Source organism: Mesocricetus auratus, unplaced genomic scaffold (genome assembly GCF_017639785.1).
Source record: "Mesocricetus auratus isolate SY011 unplaced genomic scaffold, BCM_Maur_2.0 Super-Scaffold_100676, whole genome shotgun sequence".
Classification (NCBI taxonomy): Eukaryota; Metazoa; Chordata; class Mammalia; order Rodentia; family Cricetidae; genus Mesocricetus; species Mesocricetus auratus.
In genome coordinates this window covers 161,613,204-161,636,991 of record NW_024429266.1, presented here as the reverse complement: position 1 = coordinate 161,636,991, position 23,788 = coordinate 161,613,204, and the positions used below count along the sequence as shown (strand labels likewise).

General features: G+C 44.8%; 1 protein-coding gene and 1 pseudogene across 1 annotated transcript in view; both read right to left on the bottom strand.

The window, feature by feature from the left end:
• Nucleotides 1–23,788, bottom strand: part of Gxylt2 (glucoside xylosyltransferase 2) — an 80,017-nt gene that overhangs the window by 14,028 nt on the left and 42,201 nt on the right. Inside the window, exons 4-5 of the mRNA XM_040738862.1 lie at nt 5,595–5,846; nt 2,709–2,832 (exon numbers count right to left, since the gene is read on the bottom strand). Coding sequence (XP_040594796.1) covers nt 2,709–2,832; nt 5,595–5,846 — 376 coding nt within the window. The remainder of the gene's footprint in view (nt 1–2,708; nt 2,833–5,594; nt 5,847–23,788) is intronic.
• On the bottom strand, nt 11,189–12,128 carry LOC101831295 (annotated as a pseudogene).

Here is a 23,788-nt window from a genome sequence, read left to right as displayed (position 1 = left end):
GCTGATGGCGATAATGGACTAAACCTCTGAGACTGTAAGCCAGCCCTAGATAAATGCTTTCTTTTCTAAGAGTTGTCTTGGTCATGGAGTCTCTTCATAGCAATAGAACACTGACGTGGCAGTCACTATGAAGATTAAATAAAATAAGGCTTAGACCAGCACCTGCTACTTGGTAACTAGCTGTTATGGTTTGAATATAAAATGTCCCATAAGCTTAGGTTTTGAGTACTGTTCTCTAGCTGGTGGCACTATCTGGAAGGTTCTGGAAGTAGGTCAGTGGGAGTATGCCTTTGAAGGCTCTTCTTGGCCTGAGAGTCCCCTTCTCTCTCTGTTCCCTGGCAGCCATGAGGTAAACTGCCTCTGCCCCATGGTCTGAGAACATGGTGTGAGCTATTACTCAAGGTTGTCCTCGACTAAGCCCTCCAAAACAGTGAATTAAATAAATCCCTGTTCCTGAAGCTATTCTGTCAGGCATTTGTCACAATGAGGAAAAGCTAAGTTACTAGTACACACCAGCCATATTTCCCAAACTCCACGCCACTGGCCCTATTGATCCCTGCCAGAGCCCTGTGACTTCTCCCCTGGGAGCGTGGAACTGGCATTGAGTTGATCTCTGTGGTGGCTGGACCTACAACAGATGTCAGTACTTTGCTTTGAGTCCTGGGGAGCACAGTGACAGTCTTCAAACAGGAATAAACGGCATTACTGGGAGGGGGTGCATGTCACCTGCATTCCCCACTGGGTGATATATCATCAGAGGGAGAGAGTGCATGTCACCTGCATTCCCTACTGCGTCCTACATCATCAGTGGGAGGAGGTACATGTCACCTGCATCCCCTTCTGGGTATCCTCCTGCTGCAGCTACTGGGCTGAGCCTGCAAGCATTCCCACTCCCTGCTTCTATGAGACACCACCTACTCATTTAACAAGATCATTTGTGCTGAGACTACCTACAGGGCCCCAGAATCCTAACTGACACCCCTTCACCTACAGAAAAGACACTCTTTGCTTAAGAGGGAGGTGTAGACCATCCACTGGGGGAGAGAAATGGATTCAAAGTCCCATGTGAGCCGGGCGGTGGTGGCGCACGCCTTTAATCCCAGGAGGCAGAGGCAAGGGGATCTCTGTGAGTTCGAGGCCGGGCTGGACCGACAGCCTCCAAAACAATAGAGAAACCCTGTCTCATAAAAACAAAAAACAAAAACAAAACAAAGTCCCATGTGAAGAGTCCAGGCTGCTCCTGCTTATCTAGCTAGCACTGACCCATGCTGACTTTCTTGGTTTCTTCCTAAGATCTGATTCTTTTTGATCCAGAGACATACAGAATTAGGGTTCACAGTGGACACTTTTCTTTTCTTTCTTTTTTCTTTTTTTTTTTTTTTTTTTTTTTGGTTTTTCGAGACAGGGTTTCTCTGTATTGTTTTGGAGATTTTCCTGGAATTAACTCTGTAGACCAGGCTGGCCTCGAACTCACAGAGATCCGCCTGCCTCTGCCTCCCAAGTGCTGGGATTAAAGGCGTGCGCCACCAACGCCCGGCTCTTCTTTTCTTTTCTTGCTTTAAGGGTGACATGTACCATAGGCAGAGCACTTGTCAACATGGGTCACTACTTCAGGGAAGGAAGGACTGACAGGGCAAGGACTACTTTACTTTCTCTAAATACTTCTCTCAAAGAAAACCATTGTTTTTATTCCCATGAAATTAAATAACCTTTAGCAAGGGGGAGGGAAGAAGGAAATTTGATTAGCTTTAGGTATTAATATGAAAACACAGACCGGAAGTTTTCATCTCTCTCTGTTCTAGTTATTTTTCTATAGTCTAGATAAAGATCACGATCAAAAGCAACTTGGTGGAACAAGCCTTTAATCCCAGCACGAGAATCTCTGTGAATTCAAAGCCAGCCTGGTCTACAGAGCAAGTTCCAGGACAGCCAGTGCTACACAGAGAAATACTGTCTCAAAAAACCACAACAAAAAACAAAAAAACTCAAAAGCAACTTGGGGAGGAAAGGGTTTATTTTACCTTACACTTCACACATCAATCATTAATCAAGAAAATGCTCACGCAGAGCTGCCTACCCATAAGTTGCCTATAGGAACTTCATTTCCTCAATTGAAATTGCTTTCCCAGGGGATTCTAGCTTGTGTCAAGTTGACAAAAACAAAACAAAACAAAACAAAACAAAACAAAAAAACAACAGCCTGGACACCCTCCCCCCACGCCACCAACATATAACATTTTCTTTTGCTGTAGATAACAAAACCAAACCCTGGGGGATCCGAGATTTTACTCTAGGCCCTCTGTACTCTGGACAGGTGACTTAGTTTTAAAGTTCAAGAACCATCTCCCTTCAGCCAGGAGTTATTCCACCGTGAGGGTCTTGTGCTTGCTCATATGAAAATCTGACTTCTGGTTTTGTGTCTTGTATCACTTTACACTGAACTTCTTGGAAGGATGGTGTGGCAGGACTGAAAAGACACTCTAAATCCAGAGTGCAGCGTTGGAGGCTTCAACATTTGGCCTTTTGTGTTAGTGGCCGAGGTCCTGCCTCCGCAGATACCCAGGAGGCAGCTATAAGGGTGGGCCAGAGGAACACAAGTCTCTTTGTGCACCGTGGAGGTCCATCAATAGCAGCCCAGGCCTGGAATGTTCCCTATGAAGTGAAGTGGGCAGACTCCTACATAGTGGCTTTCTCTAAAGAGTGCTTACCTGGGTTGAAATAAAAAATAATATTTAATAGATCCTGGTCTCCCCACGTGATGGCATTCTTATACTTCTGGTACAGCGGGAGCAGCATGTCCTCCCAAGCCAGGCCTGTTGGAATCAGGCTGTTCTGGAAGAGAGGAAATCATGAGAGCAGCTGTGGCAAAGCCAGAGTGCCTTGTCCAGTGAAAATGGGGACTGCTATCCTTTCCTGGTAGACACAGAGCAAATGCAGGTGCCCTGCCACCCTGAGCACAGAACCAAGCAAAACGAGGACTATGGGTAGACGTTTGGGGGGGTGTACCTAGGCATGCAGGTATGCAGAGTGAGCCAGGAAGTAGAAAGGGCCCTTTGGAGCCTTGATGGTGCACACCTTAAATCCCAGCACTCGGGAGGCAGAGGCAGGCGGATCTCTGTGAGTTCCAGGACAGCCTCCAAAACAATATAGAGAAACCCTGTCTTGAAAAAAAAAAAAGAAAAAGAAAGGGCCCTTTGGTTTTCTTTTCTTTTTAGAGAGAGAGAGAGAGAGAGAGAGAGAGAGAGAGAGAGAGAGAGAGAGAGAGAGAGAGAGAAGTGTGTGTGTGTTATGTGTGTGCAAACATGTGCCATGGGGGTACATGTAGAGGTCAGGGAACAACTTTGTGTAGTAGGTTCTAGAGTTGTCAAGCTTGTATTGCCAGATGGAATCCCCTTTACCTGCTGAGCCATTTCATCAGCCTTTTCTTTTTTTGAGGTGTGTGAGATGTATGTCCATGTGTGTGTGTGAATGCAAGCACACAGGCGTCACAGCACACATATGGAGACGACATGGCAGCCTTCTGGTACCTGGCCCTGCCTTTTCCACCTTGTTGGAGATGGCTCTCTTTGCTGCATTCGCTGGGCCAGCTGAGCCATAGCCTCCAGCACTGTGCCTGTCTGGACCTTAGTGTGCTGGCACTGCAGGCAATTGTGCTACCGTGTCCGCTTTTCCGTGAGTTTTAGAGACCAGAGTCCAGACATGAGGTTTGCATCACACTCACTTTTACCCACGGTGCCCTCTCTACCTCCTGCCTATGCTTTCTAATCAAAACACCATGTCGAAATGACACCTCTTTCTCAGCTTTGTCCTTTTAAAAAATTATCTTAGAAGCATTTCATGTCTGTGAAGAAACAAAACTCAGATCATGGAGTCGGGGAAAGGTGCTTTCTTTCCTTGTCTTTTTCCTTCATTTAATTAATTAATTAATTTTAGGACAAGGTCTTGCACTATATCCCAGCTGGCCTTCTACTTGGGACCCCTGGGTTCACCTCCCAAATGCTGGGATTAAAGGTGTGTACCACCACACCGGGATCCTGTCCTTGTTTCTAAATAGTTATTTACTTTTAAGCTAAAAGTAACACACCCACAAACTATGTATTCAATCAGTACAGTAAGATAAAAAATTAAAATGTGGAAATATTTCTTTTGCTGCTTTCTCCATATTCTGTTCCCACTTTCCACAAAAGCATCTACAATGAACAATTAAAGGTTGTTTAGGCATTCTTTTGGAAATTCCTAAGGCAGAAAAGTAAATACACTATAGTATGAGATTAATTTTTTCTTCTCTCGATGTATTTTGAAATTTTATTATTGATAACAATATACAGATTAGCCTGTTCTTTTTCTTAAATGTATTTATGTGTATGTGTGCTCTGTGTGCACGTATGTCTGTACACCACGTGTGTGCCTGGTGCCTGTGGAGGCCAGAAGAGGACACTGGAATTTCAGATGGTTGTAAGCTGCCATGTGAGCGCTGCAGTTGAACCCCGGTCCTCTTAACTGCTGAGCACCTAGCCTATTCTTTTTTATTTTCTATTGTTTTGGTATGCTGTGGCTTGAAGCCTTGTACAGAATACACATCAACTGTGAGGAGTCTACTCTTCTCCTTTTTTGGTGTATGTGTGCATATGTACACGCATGTTCTTGTGTGTGCTGGGGCAAAAGTGCATGTAGGTAAGTGTGAGCATGTGTATAAGTGCTTGTAGAGCCCAAAGAACATCAAATGTTGTTTCTTAGAGGCCTTCTACTTGTTTTATGAGAGGGGATCTCTCTTAGTGGATTATCACTCAGATGGCCAGCGGTCCCCAGAAATCTGCCTGCCTCTTGCCTCCCCAGCACTGGGATGATGAGCCACATCTGGCTTTATCTTCTTTCTATCTATCTATCTATCTATCTATCTATCTATCTATCTATCTATCTATCTATCTATCTATCTTATGGGTTCTATGGATTGAACACAGGTCCACAGGCTTGCAACCAACTGAACCATCTTTCAGCCCCCTGTTCTTCTTAACATGAGGAGAATGGACGGGGCCTATCATCTAAACATGTTCATTTTGGTTCTTTTTATTTATTTTTTTATTGGTAGAAAAGAGACCCTGATTAGCCAAGCACAGAGATCTGTATACTCATAGACATACACCTCTAGAGTCATTCCAAGAGATTGGGTGCGGGTCTTTGAAGCCTTGGATAAGCCAAGTTTGGACACTAATTCAGAAGCATCACAGAGTATTTCTGAGTGGAGACTATGAAGCTTCACAATTCCACAGCCACCTGGGCTTTTTCTGGGCAAAACTCCACATTTCACATACTTTCCTCCCCAGCCACAGGCCAGACCAGCACAGTCACACCCCCAGAATGTCCCTAGGGAAAAACTAACTCCCAGTCTTTTGTTTATTTGGTTCGTTTTTCAAGACAGGGTTTCTCTGTGTAGCCTTGGCTGTCCTGGCACTCACTCTGTAGACTAGGCTGGCCTTGAACTCGTAGAGATCCACCTGCCTCTGCCTCCGAAGTGCAGGGATTAAAGGCATGTGTCGCCACCACCTGGCTTCTAACTCCGGGTCTCTAGACAGGATTTTCAAGCACTTCCTTACCTTGAACTGGGTATTTCTTATTCGAGTCAAGTTCATGAGCATGACCCCTGAATTAACCCCTGTAGAACCGTAGAACGGATGTCGGGCAAAGCGGCTGTACCAGCCAATCTTGGGGATTTCATGCTCTGGGGCCATGGCAGCAAGCTGGGTGGAGTTAAACTGCCTCAGAAGCTTCCAGATATCATCCACAGGCCTCAGAAAGAGGACATCAGTGTCCACGTAGAGAAGTGAGTCCACATCCTTTAAGATCACCTTTGTGTACAAGGGGCAGAGAAATGGAAGGGGACAAAACAAAAATAGGTCAGAAACAATGGAAATGACTCAACAGGAAAAAATGCCGCCAAGAGTAGAGTTGGATTCTACAATAGGTACCACAATGTACCATTCCTCCCTTCTCCTTTCCCCTGAGGATAAGTGTCAGCCAAGGAGTAAAGACTTAGCAACAGATTAACCCGGTTCTACACTGGCCCAGCTTCAGGACCCTGGTTTAGTTGTGTATGGGCTAGATTTTCAGAGATCAAACTATTGACATCAACTGAATACTAGTTCTTCTTCTTTTCTTTCCTCCCACAAGAAAACTACCTGTCTTTCCCTCTTAGTTCTTAGTTGGAACAATCAGGTATTGACAATTTGATGTGGACAATCTCCAGGCCTTCCCCAAACTCTGGGGTAAGGGCTCTCTCCCAGGAGACATCATTACATCTTTCTAAAATGATATTTTAAGCCTGTGTTTGGACTTGAGGATAGAAAAAGCATGTCATTGGATGACTTCCTTTGCAGATCAGGGCTTGACAAACTTGTCCTGTAGAGGGCCAGAGAGTGCATACTTCAGACTCCTAGTAGCCAGTTGGCCCTGCTGCTGTATCCTGTAACACTGACAACTTGTAAATGAACAAGGGTGGTTGTAACCCAAACTTCATGTAGGCACACTGAAAGTGGAATTTTGTATCATCATTGAATGCTATAGAATGCTCTTGCTATGAGGTTTAGAAAACAATATGCATCTGTTTCCCACCAGGCTGCCACACATCTTTCCAGGTGAAGGGATGTCTCCAGAACCTGCTATCCCAGCTTCCAGGGCTATGCTCCAGACTGGGAGACTTTAAGGTCTGAGTTAGCAATAATGACATTTGCCACATTTCGTCTGGTCTACAGAACTAATTCCAGGACAGCCAGAGCTACACAGAGAAACCCTGTCTCAAAACAAAAAAACAAACAAACAAACAAAAAAACCCAACCAACCAACAAACAAATAAACAAACAAAAAAACCTACCACAGTTCCTCCTTATTTTTCCTACTTCCTATGGAAAGGTAAAGCCTGTCCCAGGCTGGCACTAGCCTGCAGACATCGTTCAGGAATTTCCAATCCTATTGTGCTATGGAGAAAGGGCAAACTCCCCACTAAAGTGTTAAGAAACACACATTATGATACAAATTGCACATTATATATAATCAAGACCACACTGTCTTATGCACCTCCAAGACCTTCCCGGGGGTTTTGAGTCCTGATCATCTAGTTTTGCTTAGGGAGGAAACCAGAATATACCTGCTCTAAATATTAAGAACTATTCAGCTGAAACAGAACCCAGGAAAGCTATCTGCCCGCCCTCTCTGTTTTTCTAGAAAGAGAACAGAGACATACAAAAACAGAAACCTTCCTACCCAAAGAGAGAAGGTACATTCTCCTCCACAGCCCTTATCAGCCCAGAAACTGAGAATCCGCAGGCTTTTCTCAACCAGCCTTTTCCCAACACTACCCTTCCCAGAATTCCCCTGGCAGCATTCAGCTGCTTTTCTTTGTCTTGTCATTGCTTTGAAATTTATTATTCTCAAAGGACTGGCAAGATGGCTAAGTGGGCAAAGGCATTTGCTGGAAGCCTGATGACCTGAGTTCAATCCTAGAGACCCATACAGTGTGAGAACCAAGGCCTGCAAGTTGTCCTCTGATCTCCACATTCGAGTAACGACATCTGTACCTACACACACACACACACACACACCTCAAATAAATAATGTGGCGGTTTGAGTAAGAATAGCCCTCAGAGGTCCAAATATTTGATGGTCAGTCACAAGGGAGTGGCACTAAGAAACTATTTAAAAGGATTAGAAGGATTAGGAGGTGTGGCCTTGTTGGAGGAAGCGTGTCACAGGGGAGGGGGAGTGGACTTTGAAGTTTCAAAGCCCATGCCAGGCGTAGTGCCTTTCTGTCTGAGGATTAGGATGTAGCTCTCAGCTACTTCTCCAGTACCTTGCCTACTGTCTGCTGCCATGTTCCCAGCCTTGATGACAATGGACTAACTCGCTGAAACTGTAAGCAAGCCCCCAGTTAAATGTTTTCTTTTATAAGAGTTGCCTTGGTCATGGGGTCTCTTCACAGCAATAGAACAGAGACCAAGGCAAATAAAGTAATGAAATTTGTGGCTCTCAGTTAGGTAGCCAGGCAAGTCAGGCTCTGCTCTGGTAACTTGGGTGTTCTCACATGTGATGCACGTGTCATGTGATGATAAACTTCTTTCTCTTATAACTCTCCTGTTTTAGGACTCTGAGTCAACTACAAACTGAAGAGGGTTGAGGGGGGGAAAATTCTGTTTTCTTTTCCTCATGGGGAAGGAAAGCTGAATTACAGAAAAGTAATCAAGTTCTTGTGTCAAATAATGATGTTGGAGTGGGGCAAAAAAGGCTAGAATAAGATAAAGTTGTTTGCCAGAAGTGTTAAAGGGAATATGACACTGCACAGTGTTTTTTTTAACTAATTTAAAACCTTAGAATTAGAGAGAGGGTCACAGAGTAAAACCTGATTAAGGCATATTCTACCAAGGCCATAATTAGCTACAGGAAACCTACTAGCAAATTGAAGTTCTCTGACCAGAATACTTTCATTGTTTTCCCTGGGCTTTATCACTGATATATTAATACTTTCTGTAATATAAAGTGCAGTTATCAGCCCTCATCAAAATAAAAAAGGGGGAAAAAGATTAGAGGGGGGGGCCAGGAAAGGAAAAGCTAAAGCAGAGGGGTAGTCACACACTGGACTGTCTGTCAGCAGGGGAAAGCTGATCTGCTGGGTTGGAATTTATACAAATAGAGTTCTTTTCTATCCCATTGTGGTTTTCATTTCTGACACAAGATCTCACTACATAGGCCACAACGGCCTCCAACCTGAGATCCTCTGGCCTCTCCCTCCCAAGTGCACCAACAGGCCCAGTCAAAATGAAAATGGAGTATTAAATTTTTATTTATACAACACCTTACTATTTCATATTCTTGTTTACTGTTACAGACAAAACTTACATTTTATTTGTTCACTTGGTTTTAGTGGAAATTCTAATAATTGATAGCATTTATCTTTCTTTTTTTAAAAAAACCTTTTAAAATAATTACATGTTGTTTACTTATTTAGCTGGGGGTGGGGGAGATGTCAAAAGACAACTTGCTGAAGTCACTTCTCTCCTTCAACCATGGGGATTCTGAGAATTGAACAAGATCCTCGAGCTTAGCAAGTGCCCCTACCGGTTGGGTCACATAGCCAGCCCTTTCTTTTCCCTCCCTTTTTTTTTCTTTTGGTTTTTAGAGACAAGGTTTCTCTGTATTGCTTTGGAGGCTGTCCTAGAACTTGCTCTGTAAACCAGGCTGGCCTCGAACTCACAGAGATCCGCCTGCTTCTGCCTCCCGAGTGCTGGGATTAAAGGTGTGCGCCCGTGCGCCACCAATGGCCAGCTACCTTTCTTTTCCTTTCAAACAGTAACTATTTGGTTCAAAAATATGGTTTGATTCTGAAGACATATTTTAAGGTTTAGAACTAAGGGACAAAGAGGAAAAGCAAACTTAAGAAAGGAATTAAAAGTGTTCTGTTTGAATTTGGCTTTCTGCTTAATAACTCAACTCATGTTGAAAGCTCCTCCCTCAAACCATAGTGTTTTGAGGTGTTAGGACTTAACAGATGATTTGGTCACCAGCAGAGATTTGAGCCTTTCCTGAGAGCAGATGATGAATGACAAAGCAAGGCCATCCTTTACCCTTTCCTCCTTTATGCTCTCTTGACGTTTCTGGTTCTGCCAGACTGTGATGTAGCCCTCAGCTTCACTGGAAGCTGAGCAGACATCAGTGCTAGGCTCCTGCACTTATGAGTCTCCAGATTTGTAAGCCCAAATAAACCTCTGTTTAGTTTTTGTGGTGCTGAGACCTGAACTTAGGACCTCATGTATAGAAGGCAAGTGCTCTACCACTAACCTACATTCCCAGTTACAAACTTCTGTTCTTTTTAAGTTCCTCAGTCTGTTTCATTCTGCTATAGCAGCAGAAAATAGACTATAACAGGTTGCAGAGTTAGTTGAACAGAATCTAAAAGTGGTAAATTAGGGTTATGTGGGTCAAATTCAGCCCAAAGCTTAATTATTTTTAACAGTTTCACCATAAAGGGACTTTTTAAAATTTGAATTTATCATTTTCTTTTGGTTTTTCAAGACAGGGTTTCTCTGTATTGTTTGAAGGCTGTCCTGAAACTAGCTCTGTAGACCAGGCTGGCCTCAAACTCACAGAAATCTACTTGCCTCTGCCTACCAAGTGCTGAGATTAAAGATGTGTGCCACCAACACCCAGCTGAATTTATCATTTTATGTACATGAGTGTTTTGATTTGCATCTATGTAGGTTCAACACATGTGTGCCTGGTGTCTGTAGAGGACAGAGGACAGTGATAGATCTGGAACTGTAGCTACAGATGGTTGTGAACCACCATGTATGTTCTAGATATTGAATCTGGACCCTTTGGAAAAGCAGCAAGTACTTTTAACCTCTGAGGCATTTCTCTAGCCCCACTTGCCCAGATAAAAAAATATTTTAAGCCAGGCATGGTGGTACACAACTTTAATCCCAGCACTAATGAGGCAGAGAAAGGCTGAGCTCTGTGAATTTGAGGCCAGCCTGGTCTACATAGGGAGTTCCAGACCAGCCAGTGCTACATAGTGAGGTCCTGTCTCACATTGTTTAAAATTTTTAGATATTTACTTATTTTCTATTATTACGATTGCTATTGGGTGGTGGTGGTAGCAGCAGCAGAAGTAGTAGAATATGTGTGTGCACACATGCATGTGATTATATGTGTGGGTGCACTCATGCCACACGGCACATGTAGAAGCCAGAGGACTATTTTCAGGAGTTCATTCTGTCACTATGTGGGTCCCAGGATGGAATTATGGTCAGGCCTAGTGACAGATGCATTTATTTGCCTTTGGGACATCTTGCCAACACTGCTCACAGTTTTTTAAAAATGAAGAGCTCACAAAAACATTCGGATGTCTACCTTCCTGTAAGGAAAAGTGTGGTGTTCTTAGCAACAGACACCTGCAGTGGTCTCAGGTAATTCTTTTTTTTTTTTTTTTTTTTTTTTTTTTTTTGGTTTTTTCGAGACAGGGTCTCTCTGTGGCTTTGGAGGCTGTCCTGGAACTAGCTCTTGTAGACCAGGCTGGCCTCGAACTCACAGAGATCCGCCTGCCTCTGCCTCCCAAGTGCTGGGATTAAAGTCGTGCGCCACCAATGCCTAGCTGGTCTCAGATAATTCAATGGAATAAACACTTACGGACGTTCCCCTAGGTGCCAAGCATGGGTCAGCCAGACAAATGCGTCTGTCTACTGGAGGCAGTAAGAAGATGAAACCACTGATTATCTAGTGTACAGACAGGTGGGAAACACAGAGGGGTGTTTACCGTGTTTATTTAAGACAGGGTTTCACTATGCAGCCTAAATTGGTCCGGAACTAACAATATTCAGGCCTCTGCCTTCAGAGTTCTGGGGTAACAGGCATGTGCTACTCCACTTGGAGTGAGAGTTTATGACCTAAAACTGCAAAGTTAGGACAGGTTCCCTTTGGGCACGTGAGAACAGGACAGGGGTGTGTCTGGCACTAATAGCAAGAGGCCACATGGCTGGACACAGCAACAACGGGAGGAGCCCAGGATGAAGAAGAGAGAGGTAGAAGAGGCTGGCTGTTTACGGCTGATCACACTCTTTTTTTTCTTTCGTAGAGTCTTGCACATTATTGCCTTCCCATCAGGCCTTGGCCGCATACTTGCGAAGCGGGCACAGCCTCTCCCTCCTCTGCTGCTTCTTGGTCTTCAGCTTCTCCTCATGTTTGGTGAGCCGGTGATGCATGGCTCTAGTCTTCTTGGGTCGCAGGTCCCGAGGCTTGTACTTCTTACCCTTGTAGAATTTTCTGAGGTTTTCTTTTTGAGTCTGGTTAATTACGGTGAGGACACGGGCACTGGATTTGTGGACGACTTGTATCTTGGAGAGTTTGAATGCCGCCCGTCACCTTGGGGACCCGAAGCTGGGACAGCTCCACCTTCAGGTGTCTAGCTGTTTTAGCAGCTCCTCCTTCTTGCCGTGCAGGTCCTGAGCCTGAATCGTGGCCATAGCTGCGTTGCTCACCACTGAGACCTCCTGGTCCGAGAGGCTGATCACACTCTTGTTTGAACTCAGGGTATGATGGTAGCTACCGGAGGGCTTTTCCCTGAGAGGCTCCATCACTGTTGGATCATTTTCTGAGACTAGATTGTTGGGAAACACAGAAAGCAGTGACATTGGTGAAGATGAGATCCAAGGGTGGATCGACTCTGGTGACAACAACCCAGGGAGTGTGTGGGAACACCAGACCTTGAGCAGAGACCCACTTCCCCTTCTGCCTGGGAGTAGGCAGCTGTAAGACAATGTTTACTAAAAACATGTTTACTAAAAACAATACAATGCCGGGGGCAATAAGTTCCTGGAAAAGGCCTGCCCACAGAAACCACCCTGACCTCAACCTTGTCCAAAGACTAACCGCCTCTTCTGCCACGCCCAGATCAGTTTTTGGTGTCAGAGCAGAACCAGCCAGGGGAGAGGAGAGAGCAGAAGCTTCTCTGGAGGGAGCCTTTCTTAGGAAGTTTTCTTGAACCTTTTTGGGGCCTGCTTAAAGTTTTCTTTACATCGTTGAACAAGTCTCTGTGTTGTCAATCCCCGACACCCTCCGCACGTTCTCAGACACAGGCAGCGCAGCAGACGCGACAGGAGTGAGAAGGGGTCCAGTCCTGAATGCTGCCCAAGGACAGAACCCACAGGGATGACAGATGGACTGACTGTGAAAAGTCAAGGATAACTCCAGGGATTTTCACTCAAGCTACAGAAAACCATGTTAACCTAGAGTGATGTCTATCGCCCCGTGGCTCCTCAGAGGCACTGGAGTTTGCACGTGCCAAAGCCTGGCTCCATCCTTTCTCCTCATCTCACTACCTAGCAGAGGCTGGCCAGGAACTCACTATGTAGCAGGCTGGGTTTGAACTTCACACAGATCCTCCTGCCATGTGACACCGTACCTGGCTTACTTTCTTTTCCTGTTGCAGTGACAAAAATACCCTGACTGAAACAACATAACGGAGAAATGGTTTATTCTGGCTTACAGCTTGCCCACTGAGGTGGGAAAGTCACAGTTGTGGAATCAGTAAGTCACACCGCATCCACAAAAAGCCAACAGCAATAATCAAAGTGCTCAGCTCACTTTTCTCCTTCCACACTCCAAGATCCCAGTCGCAGGGAAGGATCCCTTTGGTTTTTCCATCAATTAACTTAAGATAACATTCCACAGGCGTGCCCAGAGCCCTATCTCCTACGTCATTCTGGATTCTGTTGACAACAGTAACCCTCACATCTCTCATGAACCCTCCTTACCTCAAGGGAAGGGATACAGGCGGTGAGCATTTTACTTCAATGGGAGGCACCCAGGTTAAGCTGTGCATAGAGATTTTCAGTATGCTCTCTGTGATAGGTAGGTTACATGTCAAAAGAAAAACGCAAGGGCACCTCTCAGAGGTGAGAGAAGCCTCACTGAGCGACCTCGAGTCTGGCATAACCTAAGTTCAAGTCTTGGCACCCACTTTGAGCCAATCATCATGTGACTTTGCTGGACATTTGAAGCCTCTGCTTCTCCATTTATAAACAGCAGGTGTCATGCACCAACTGGTCACATGAACTCACAAGCTGCTCACACAGCAGATAAATAAGCAGTCAATAAGCAGCAGCTTTGTTAGCAGAAACCTCTGTTTTTCAGGCTAAACCATCAACTGCAATTAGTTACGACACACACCAGTGCCCATGGCACATTCAGACAGGTGCCAACCGCAAAAAGCTTTTTATGTCATTAGAGTCAAGAGAGAAGAAACAAGGTTTGAGGGCCTTCCTAATATCACAAGGCACAAATTATCTTGACTGGAAACTGGCACTAAGCCTTCTCACTGTTAGCCTGTAAAGACAAAATACAAAGTGATTGTAATAACACTCATTTCTGGAGGTCAGCCATTCTGCTCCCATTACCTTGAAGAGGATCATTGCTGGTTATGTTAAAATGGGAAGAGTAGTATTTACCAAAAGTATACAGAGGTTGCCATTCTGATTGCTTTATGGAAACTAGTTAATACTAGATGAGAGGCTCTTTCTTTTGTTAAGAGAAGTAAGGTGTCACACAAAGGCCATCTGTACCGAGCTGCTTGGTTCACCCATTGTCCCAACTTGAACGGCTACTACCAGTGACCTACTTCAGAAAAACGTGCTAAGGGTGCAGGAGAGATTGCTCAGCAGGCAAGAACACTTCTTGCTCTTCCAAAGAGCCCGAGTTCAGCTCTCAGCACTCAAGTTGGGTGGCTTACAATCACCTGTAACTCCAGCTTCTGGGGATCTGATGACCTTTCTGGCTTTCGTGGGCACTTGCACACATGTGGCATCACCTACACAGACACACATACACGTGTAAATAAAAGCTTTAAAAAAGAAAACCGAGAGAAACATGTGCTAAGTGTACAGGGAGCCTAGTCCAGCCAGCCAGCCTGGCTATCGGGGACTCGCTGGCTCTCTTTCAGGTTCAAACTGTTCCATCTGTGGAGTGATTTTAGCAGTACAGTTGGGTACAAATGTTAGTGTGTGTGTGTGTGTGTGTGTGTGTGTGTGTGTTAAAAAAAATCTGACTAGCTTAATTCAAAACAGCTGGATTAGCCCATTTCTCCTCTTCACTTCTTGTCCAACATCAAGGCACTACAATGGTCCCCCAGGAATCAGTGACATCCTCCATACCTGCCTCCACCTAACCCACTCCTCAGATAGCCGTGGGGATTTTCAGCTTGCATATTATTTCATGTTGACCCAGTGGGGATTTCCAATTGTACTTAATTAGTAAGTATTTGGAAGTTGCCAAATACTTCTCATTTAAATCCCCTGTAGTCAGGGAACACTCTGCATGACTTCAATTTACCCAGACTTGTTTTATGGCACAGCATATGGTCTATCTCTGCAAATGTTCCCTGTAGGTTTGTAACACATGTTTGCTCAGCAGTTGATGGGTGGGGCGTTCCACAAGGTCTGTAGCCGTCTGTCCCTGAGGTCATGCGGTCAATAGCATCGCCACGGTCTTCTCTATCCGCACTGATGATAACCATATGTGCTCCATGGCGCATCAGTTCCAGACGCAGAGAAACTAGAAGCAGCACGACGGACTGTGATTTCACCCGTGACACTGGGCCTGCTCCTTTGCACACTTTGGCCCCTGGCCTTGGGTATGAGAAGAAGCCTCAGCAGGACACTTGTGACTTAAAGATGACCAATTTCACAGCACTGTTTTGTTTTGTTTTGTTTTTTTTTTTGTTTTTTCGAGACAGGGTTTCTCTGTAGCTTTGGAGGCTGTCCTGGAACTCACTTTGTAGACCAGGCTGGCCTCAAACTCACAGAGATCCACCTGCCTCTACCTCCTGAGTGCTGGGATTAAAGGCATGCGCCACCAACGCCCGGCTCACAGCACTGTTTTTTAAGGGCCACTGTCTTAATTTGCTTCCTAGTGTTGTGATAAAGATCATGACCAAAAACAATCTAGGTAGGAAAGGGTTTATTTACCTTACACTTCCAAGTAACAGTCTGTTATCAAGGGAAGTCAGGGCAACAAGCAGAAATGGGGGGGGGGGGGGCAGGAACTGAAGCAGAGGCCACAGAGGAGCTTGTTCCTTCTGGCTCTCTCAGTTTGCTTTTTTTGTTTTGTTTTTTTACATGATTTCTCTGTGTATCTTTGGCTGTCCTGGAACTCACTCTAGACCAGGCTGGCCTCGAACTCACAGAGATCCCCTTGCTCTGCCTCCAGAGTGCGGGATTAAAGGTGTGTGCCACCACACCACGCCCGGCTTTTGGTTTGCTTTCTTACACCCTTAGGGCTACCTGCCCAGGGGTAGCATGGTCCACAGGAAGCTGAACTATTTATTTTACACCAACCATCAATTGAGAAAAAGCCCCACAGGCTTGCCCACAGGCCAATGCGGTGGGGGCATTTTCTCAATTCGGGTTCCTCCTCCCAGGTTGCTTGTGTTAAGTCAACGAAAGAAACTAACCAAACACAAGCTGCTATGGGCTTCCCTGGTGCCACGCAGAACTGCACTCACTGGCCTTAGGTCTCCCGCTCTGATCCAGTCCTTCTCAGAGAGCCCTTCCAGAGAATTCCATCCTTTCCCTCTGTGCATGTACATGAGTGTGTGTGCCTATGTAAATTTATGTGCACCGTGTAAGTGCAGGTGCCAGGTTTACAGGTCAGAGGGTGTCATATCCTCTGGCACAGAAGCTACAGGCAGTTTAAGGGTGCTGGGATGAGTTTTGAGACATAGGTATGATCTCTGTGACACTGGAGTTAGGACAGTAGTAGCCACACATTGCCAAGTCATCTGATGAAAAAAGGCATGCAGTGGGGAAGTGACACAGCACAATAACTCTTTTAGCTGCTATCACTGTCACATTTACGTTTTGTATTAATGTAATGATATCTAGACCTAGCCAGGCATGATGGTACATGCTTGTTATTCCAGTACTTGGGAGGCAGAGGCAGGTGGATCTCTGTGAGTTTTAGGCTGGTCTTATCTACATAGTGAGTTCCAGGACAGCTGGAGCAATGGAGAAAGGCTCTGTCTCAAAAGACAAAACAAGAAATACCCAGGCCCATAGCACTGATGTCAAGATGCCTACAGCTTTAGGGTGGGTGATCCTGGTGCATCTGAATGTCCTTGCACAGGCGAACAGAGGCTCTGCATGTGGTATGAAATGGAAAACAACCTAAATTCTTTTTCTAAGTTTTATTTAAAAGTTTTATATGTATGGATATATACCTCCATCTCTATCTATCTATCTATCTATCTATCTATCTATCTATCTATCAATCAATCAATCAAGAGTTTGTCTGGTACTCATGGAAACCAGAAGAGGGCATCAGATTCCATGAAACTGGATTACAGGCTGTTGGGAGCTGGAATTTGGGTGCTAGGAATTGAATTCAGGTCCTTTGGAAAAGCAACAAGTGCCCTAAGCTGCTGAATCGTCTCTCCAGCCATCGGCAACCTACATTCTTCTTTTTTTTTTTTTTACGAGACAGGGTTTCTCTGTATTGTTTTGGAGGCTGTCGGTCCAGCCCGGCCTCGAACTCACAGAGATCCACCTGCCTCTGCCTCCCAAGTGCTGGGATTAAAGGAGTGCGCCACCACCGCCCGGCTATGGCAACCTACATTCTTAACACACAAGTCTATGCTTTATGTTATAAAATTGTACAAACAACCCAGCAGTTGACAGAGGGAGTGGACTTTGAGTTAGACGTGGTTACATGTGCTTATAATCCTAGGCAAAGGGACTATCTCAAATTCATTCAAGGTCATTCTGGGTGACACAGCAAATTCAAGGCCAGCCTGAGCTAGTGAGGCAGACCCTGCTTTAGAATCACCAAGGGTTGGGTTAAATCTAAGCAGGAGCTGGCTATTGGAGTACACTAAAGAAGCATTAATGATGTCATGTTACAAAACTATTTGAGCAGTTAAAAAAAAATGGAACAAATCCCAAGGGCTAGGATGAGATGTAATCAGAGGTAATGAATCTGTCAAGTATACAGGTTCTGGGCTCAACCCTTAATCCCTAGCATTGCCAATGATAATGACAATACTACTGCTAATAATTTGCTCCTTACCAGCACTTACCCTGCCACACCACCACTCCACAGCCCCACAGCTCTCTTTCCTCTCTGCATGAGACAACAGAATGGTTAGTGTAGATATTATATTGTCTCTGCATCTGTCCACAAGTGCCATGGCCAGGAAGTCAGATCCCAACTCAATGCGGCCTCTTCGAAGACCATCATTTTCATATCTCCCAAAAGTCTTACTTTCTCTAATTTTTTTGTTTTGTTTTTCAAGATATAACTCCATTTGTAGGTCAGGCTGGCCTGGAACTCACAGAGATCTCCTGCCTCTGCCTCCTGAGTGCTGAGATTAAAGGTGTGAGCTGCCACCATCCAGCACTTAAAATATTTTTTGTCTCCATTTTTTTTTTTTGGAGACAGGGTTTCTCTGTGGCTTTGGAGGCTGTCCTGGAACTAGCTCTTGTAGACCAGGTTAGTCTCAAACTCACAGAGATCCGCCTGACTCTGTCTCCCGAGTGCTGGGATTAAAGGTGTGCACCACCACCACCTGGCCTGTCTCCAATTTTTTAATGACTACTTGAAACCAACTTACACTGTAATGAATGAATGAATTAGTTCATTTTGAGACAGTGTCCATCATGTAACTTGAGCTATCCTGCAATTCACTATGTAGATCAGGCTGGCCTTGCACTCACCAGAGATCCACTTGTGTCTGCCTCCTAAGTATTAGGTTAAAGGTCAGGCACATGATTGAGGTTCAATAAGTATTGCTGAATGAATGACAACTGCTTACATAAATAAATAAATAAAATCTGTAAAATATATGCATATATATTTACATATATACACATGGAAATCATAGTATCCATTTCTCTGATTTTACTTTCAGGTATTTTCCTTTCATTTTATAAGTGCAGAGAGTAAAGAACTTTCTATTTGGAGTATCTGTGTATGCCTAATCAGTCCTTCTAGCAATGTTGAAAAAATTTAAGTGGAGGAAGTAATATGGGAGCATTGTTCCATATAATCCTTTCAGGCTTAAAAAAATAAATACAAACTGGAAATTTTCACAAAAGCATGCAGTGGTGTGTGTGTGCGTGTGTGCGTGTGTGCGTGTGCGTGTGCGTGTGCGTGTGCGTGTGCGTGTGTGTGTGTGTGTGTGTGTGTATGTGCGTGTGTGCGTGTGCGTGTGCGTGTGTGTGTGCGTGTGTGTGTGTGTGTGTGCGTGTGTGTGTGTGTGCGTGTGTGTGTGCGTGTGTGTGCGTGCGTGTGTGTGTGTGCGTGTGTGCGTGTGTGTGTGTGTGTGCGTGTGTGTGTGTGCGTGTGCGTGTGTGTGTGCGTGTGTGTGCGTGCGTGTGTGCGTGTGCGTGTGCGTGTGTGTGTGTGTGTGTGCGTGTGTGTGTGTGTGTGTGTGTGTGTGTGTGTGTGTGTGTGTGTGTGTATGTGGTCAGGTATAACCCAGCCCTTGGGGTTTTTTCCCCATAAAGGATCTTATTATGTAGCACAGGCTGGCTTTTAATTTGCTATGCAGCTCAGAATGGCCCCGAATGAACTTTGACCCTCTGTCTTAGCCTCCACAGGGCAGGCTCAGAGGGCAACACTCAGAGTCCTCCTCTATGGCTCTCCATCCTTGTTTTTGGAGATGGATTCTCTCTCCGAGCCTGGAGCTTACCATTTCCAGTAGACCAGCAGGTCAGCGAACCCCTGAGATCTGCCAGTTTCTGCCTTCCCACAAGCAGTGATGGGACTGGGGACCCAAAGTTAAGTCTTCAAGCTTCTGCATTGAGCGCGTACTTTACCCATAGAGCCATGCACAGTCCCAGGGAATGTTCTTGGCTAAATAGTGTTCCGTCATTTATCTGTCTTGATTTGGGATTTTAAGGTTGTCCATTAAATTTTTAGCCTAAAATGGGGTGATAAAAGTTAAACCACAAATAAAGTTTTACTGTTACTGTTACTGTGCCCCCTTATGGAATTACAAATAGCGTACATATTCATTTCCATAGAATGCTAAAGGGCAGGCGCCGGGCATCAGGGGTATATTGAGCCGGGGTTTTCACTAGGGAAGTGGGCTTTCCTGATGTGGTCATCTTGACAGACAAGATTCAGGTCACCTCTGCACCAGGCTTTGTGGTGATAACATATATAACAGCTTTGCTCAAGACGGGCTCCCTAAAATCCTGCTCGTCGAACTTTTGTCTGGCCGTTGATTTCATTAACTCAGCTGTGTGGACCAACTGTTGGCTCAGCAGCCTGTTTTCCACATGGCTTTCATTACTGGAGGGATCAGGTTTCCCTGGCATGTTCTGAGACGATGGCTTCCTCGGCTCTTCCATCTGTTCCCGTGTTCCCAGTTGCTTCTGCCCCATCAGGTGCTGCCATTGTAGCCAGCAGCTTCCCTCTTCCCTTACTGGTGTTCCACCGCCATGGCAACTGTAGTTTAGAGCAGAGCTGAACGTCTTAGTCAGGCGGTGACTCCCCAGCACGCATGCTCACTGCCTGAGTTGCTGAAAATCTAATCACTGGGACACAAGGAGCTGCAGGTCTGTACTAGAATAAAACGGAGTTAAAGGTTTCCCTCTCTGGGGGGCTGGAGGGATGGCTCAGAGGTTAAGAGCACTGGCTGCTTTTCTGTAGATCCTGAGTTCAATTCCCAGCAACCACATGGTGGCTCAAAAAAAAAAAAAAAAAAGACAATTCATCCATATGTCTTTCTGTCCATCATCCATCCATCTACCCACCCACCCACCTATGCCCCCTCCATCCTTCCAAACAGAACTGCTTTCTGTTAGCTCGTGTACATACTACTCTAGGAAACTAGAGATCTCAGCACTGACCTTATATATCCACGAGGTGACTCTGAGGGCAGTAGGATGGGGGAAAGCAGAGAGAGGCAGTTAGAGCCACTGCCTGGTGAGCTGAGCAATGACAAATGCTCACAATGAGCCTAAAAATGCAAAGCTCGGGGGGGAGGGGGGGGGGAGTCACCCAAAGGAGCCATCCTGGAGTGCCTTGCGAATGCCTCCTACAAATGCAGGAGGAAATGCTTCAGAAAACAGAGCAAAATAACTACACTACAGGAGGCGCTGGGCTCCTATCTAGAACCTGAAGTAGAAATGATTACCGTTGCCAGAACAACAGCGCTCTTATTTGCAAAGAGGATACAAATGGGCTCATGCCACTAAGAATTAAATTACACTTATTTTATGTTTAATTTGTATATGTCTGTGGGCACACACATCACAGCATATAGAGGACAACTTATAGGAGTCGGTTCTCCCTTCTACCATGGGTGCTGAATCAGTTCTTTGGGCTCAGGAACAAGCACTCATACTTACCCAGCAATTTTGCCACTTCCTTTTTATTTTTAAATTCCCTTGTGCCATTCCAGCTTCTTTTGTGGTTGTTTTTGTGACATCTTGTTCTATCTGTTAATATCTGTCCTTTCTGTGTATCTAAACCTTCTACAGGTGACACACTAGTAGACCACATTTATCAGCTTTGACAATCTTTGCTTTTAGAAAATACATATTTATTACGTGTGTGCGCGTGCGCGCGCGCGTGTGTGTGTGTGTGTGTGTGTGTGTGTGTGTGTGTGCTTGTGAGCATAAATGTGCACGTGGAGGTCAAAGGACAACTTGTAAGAATTGATTCTCTCCATGTATCACGTGAATCCCAGGAATTGAACTCTGTCGTGAGGCTTGGTGGCAAGTAAGTCATCTCATTGGCTATGTCTGCTTTTTTATTTGTTTCCTTCATTTACATCTAGTATTTATTTGTATAAGGAATTCATGCAAGCCATTTTACTTTTTCTTTTTTGGGGGAGGGGGTTCAAGACAGGGTTTCTCTGTGGCATTGGAGGCTGTCCTGGATGGAACTAGCTTTTGTAGACCAGGATGGTCTTGAACTCACAGAGATCTGCTTGCCTCTGCCTCCTGAGTGTTGGGATTAAAGGCCTGCTCCATCACCTTTTTATTTTCTTTTCCTTTTTTGTTCCTCTTTTCTTTTCTTTTTTTTTGTTTTCTAATATAGAATTTTTGTTTTTTCCCCAATATTTTTAGAGTTCCATGTGACATAAATTGCTCCATGATATGATTCACTGAAATTCTGAGGCCAAGAATTTCTAAGTTCATTAGGACACTAACGGGGCACTGTTTATTTATTATTGGGTGCAGTGTATATGCACTTCTGTTTGTATATGGAGGTCCTAGAACAACTCAGAACTGTCAGTTCTCTCCTTCTGCCTTTGTGAGATTCCAAGAATCAGATTCAGATTGCCAGACTATGCTGACTTTGTCAACAAACCCCTGCACATCAACCCTTACTTAGGAAAGCTGCTGATTCACTGCTTGTGGAATTTAGCCTCTTAAGACAATAATTATAGAAATAAGAAATGCTGATGGCTTGCCCCTCCTAAGGAGGTACTGGGGGCGAGAGAGGGACCCTTTGTTCTTGAGAAATCCTGAGGTGAGTTTCCATCCAGTGAGCAGAAAGAGGAGGGGAGGAAGTGTGCCATGGAGTCTTCTTTTATCAAATTTTAGTAAATTTATCAAACAAATATTTACTTACCCCAGATAACTTACAGACAGTAATATAGAAAACAATGTCCACCATTTCTGCTTGCTTCACTAGGATTCATATTCCCCAGAGTTCCCAGTTCCACCATTTGGATGTCACTGCCCTGGCCTTTTTTTTTTTTTTGAGTTGGGGTCTCTTTATGTAGACCTGACTGTCCTAGAACTCTCTATGTAGACCAGGCTGGCCTCGGACTCACAGAAATCCACTCGCCTCTACCTCCTAAGTGCTGGGTAGCAAGTTCTTTAGATGCTGCTACTGTTAAGTTTATAGAATTTGGAATGCAGGGGTCTTGAGTGATCTTTAGCTTCTCCAAATGAGGCTTGCCAGGATCTAGAGACAACAGATGAGCCCCGATGACATCATGGGAGCCCTGGGAACTAGCTGTGCTTAGAATGTAGTCCTTTCGTCTGGCCTTCTCTGACTAACCAATAAAATAATTTCTTTCTTTGCTTAGCTAATACAAACAGCTATTTTCTATGGCTGTGACAAAACACCATAACCAAAAGCAACATATGGAAGAAAGTTTATTTTGGCTTACAGTTCCAGAGGGATAAGAGTCTACCATGGAGACAAGCACTGCAGCAAGAGGCAGCCGTGGACGCAGGAACAAGACGAGTCTACCATGGAGACAAGCACTGCAGCAAGAGGCAGCCGTGGACGCAGGAACAGGAAGCTGAGGGCTCACAACCCTCAATCAAAGCGGAAAGCAGAATGAACAGGAAGTGGGGAAAGCTTAGAAACACTCGAAACCCGCCCCCAGAGATATACTTCCTCCAGCAGGGCCACTTAGCCCTCCATAAACAGTGCCACCAACTGGAGACCAAGTGTTCAAATATAGGAGCCAATGGGGAAGATTCTCACTCAAACTGTTACAGTAGCGCTAGGTATCTTCCACATGTAGCCAGGAGTTAGAATTGATGTTCTGAACATCGATCTGTAGCAGTATGCGAATAAATGATACTACCGCAGAAAGTTTCTTCACATTTAACACAACCATTTTGCTATCTAACCTCATTTCAGTACTTCTGTGGCCTCTGGTTGCTTGGTTAGGTTGCACACACATCACCCAAGGTGGTTCCAATGTCCCTCTTAGTAAGGGTATTTAATATATTCCTATACATTTGTCAGTGTGTGTTCATAGCCATAGGACTGGTTCCCAGAGTGTCTCAGTGTTAATTGCTAATGCTGAGGTGTGACACCGGGAATAACAGAGGTCTGTCCATAAGGTTTAAAAAGTTCAAACAAATCTAATAAGACACCCTTTTCCATTAGCCCATGACTAACTCATTAGAATGCCTGTAACCACACAGATGTCTATGCATTGGAACCAGTTACAGGCCCCTTTTGCAAGCTGTAAATGGAAAAGGGGAATGTTACATGCCTTCCAGTGTGATATAGAAAACACGGGTAATATAACATGTGTGTTTACTTGGCATGGAACTGCTTTGAAACATTTTTTAAAAATAAATCAAGTTACTGGGTGATTTGGAGTCAGACTGTGCTCAGGATAAGTCGCAGATGGGTCTGAGAGCAAGTTTATCCTAACTCCTGCCATGAATGCCGATACTTGCAGCAAGCAATGGCAGTATGAACTGAAGTTCCCTGCAAAACCCATATTTGTGTTAAAGACTACAGAATGAGGGAGTGATTAGAACCTTTA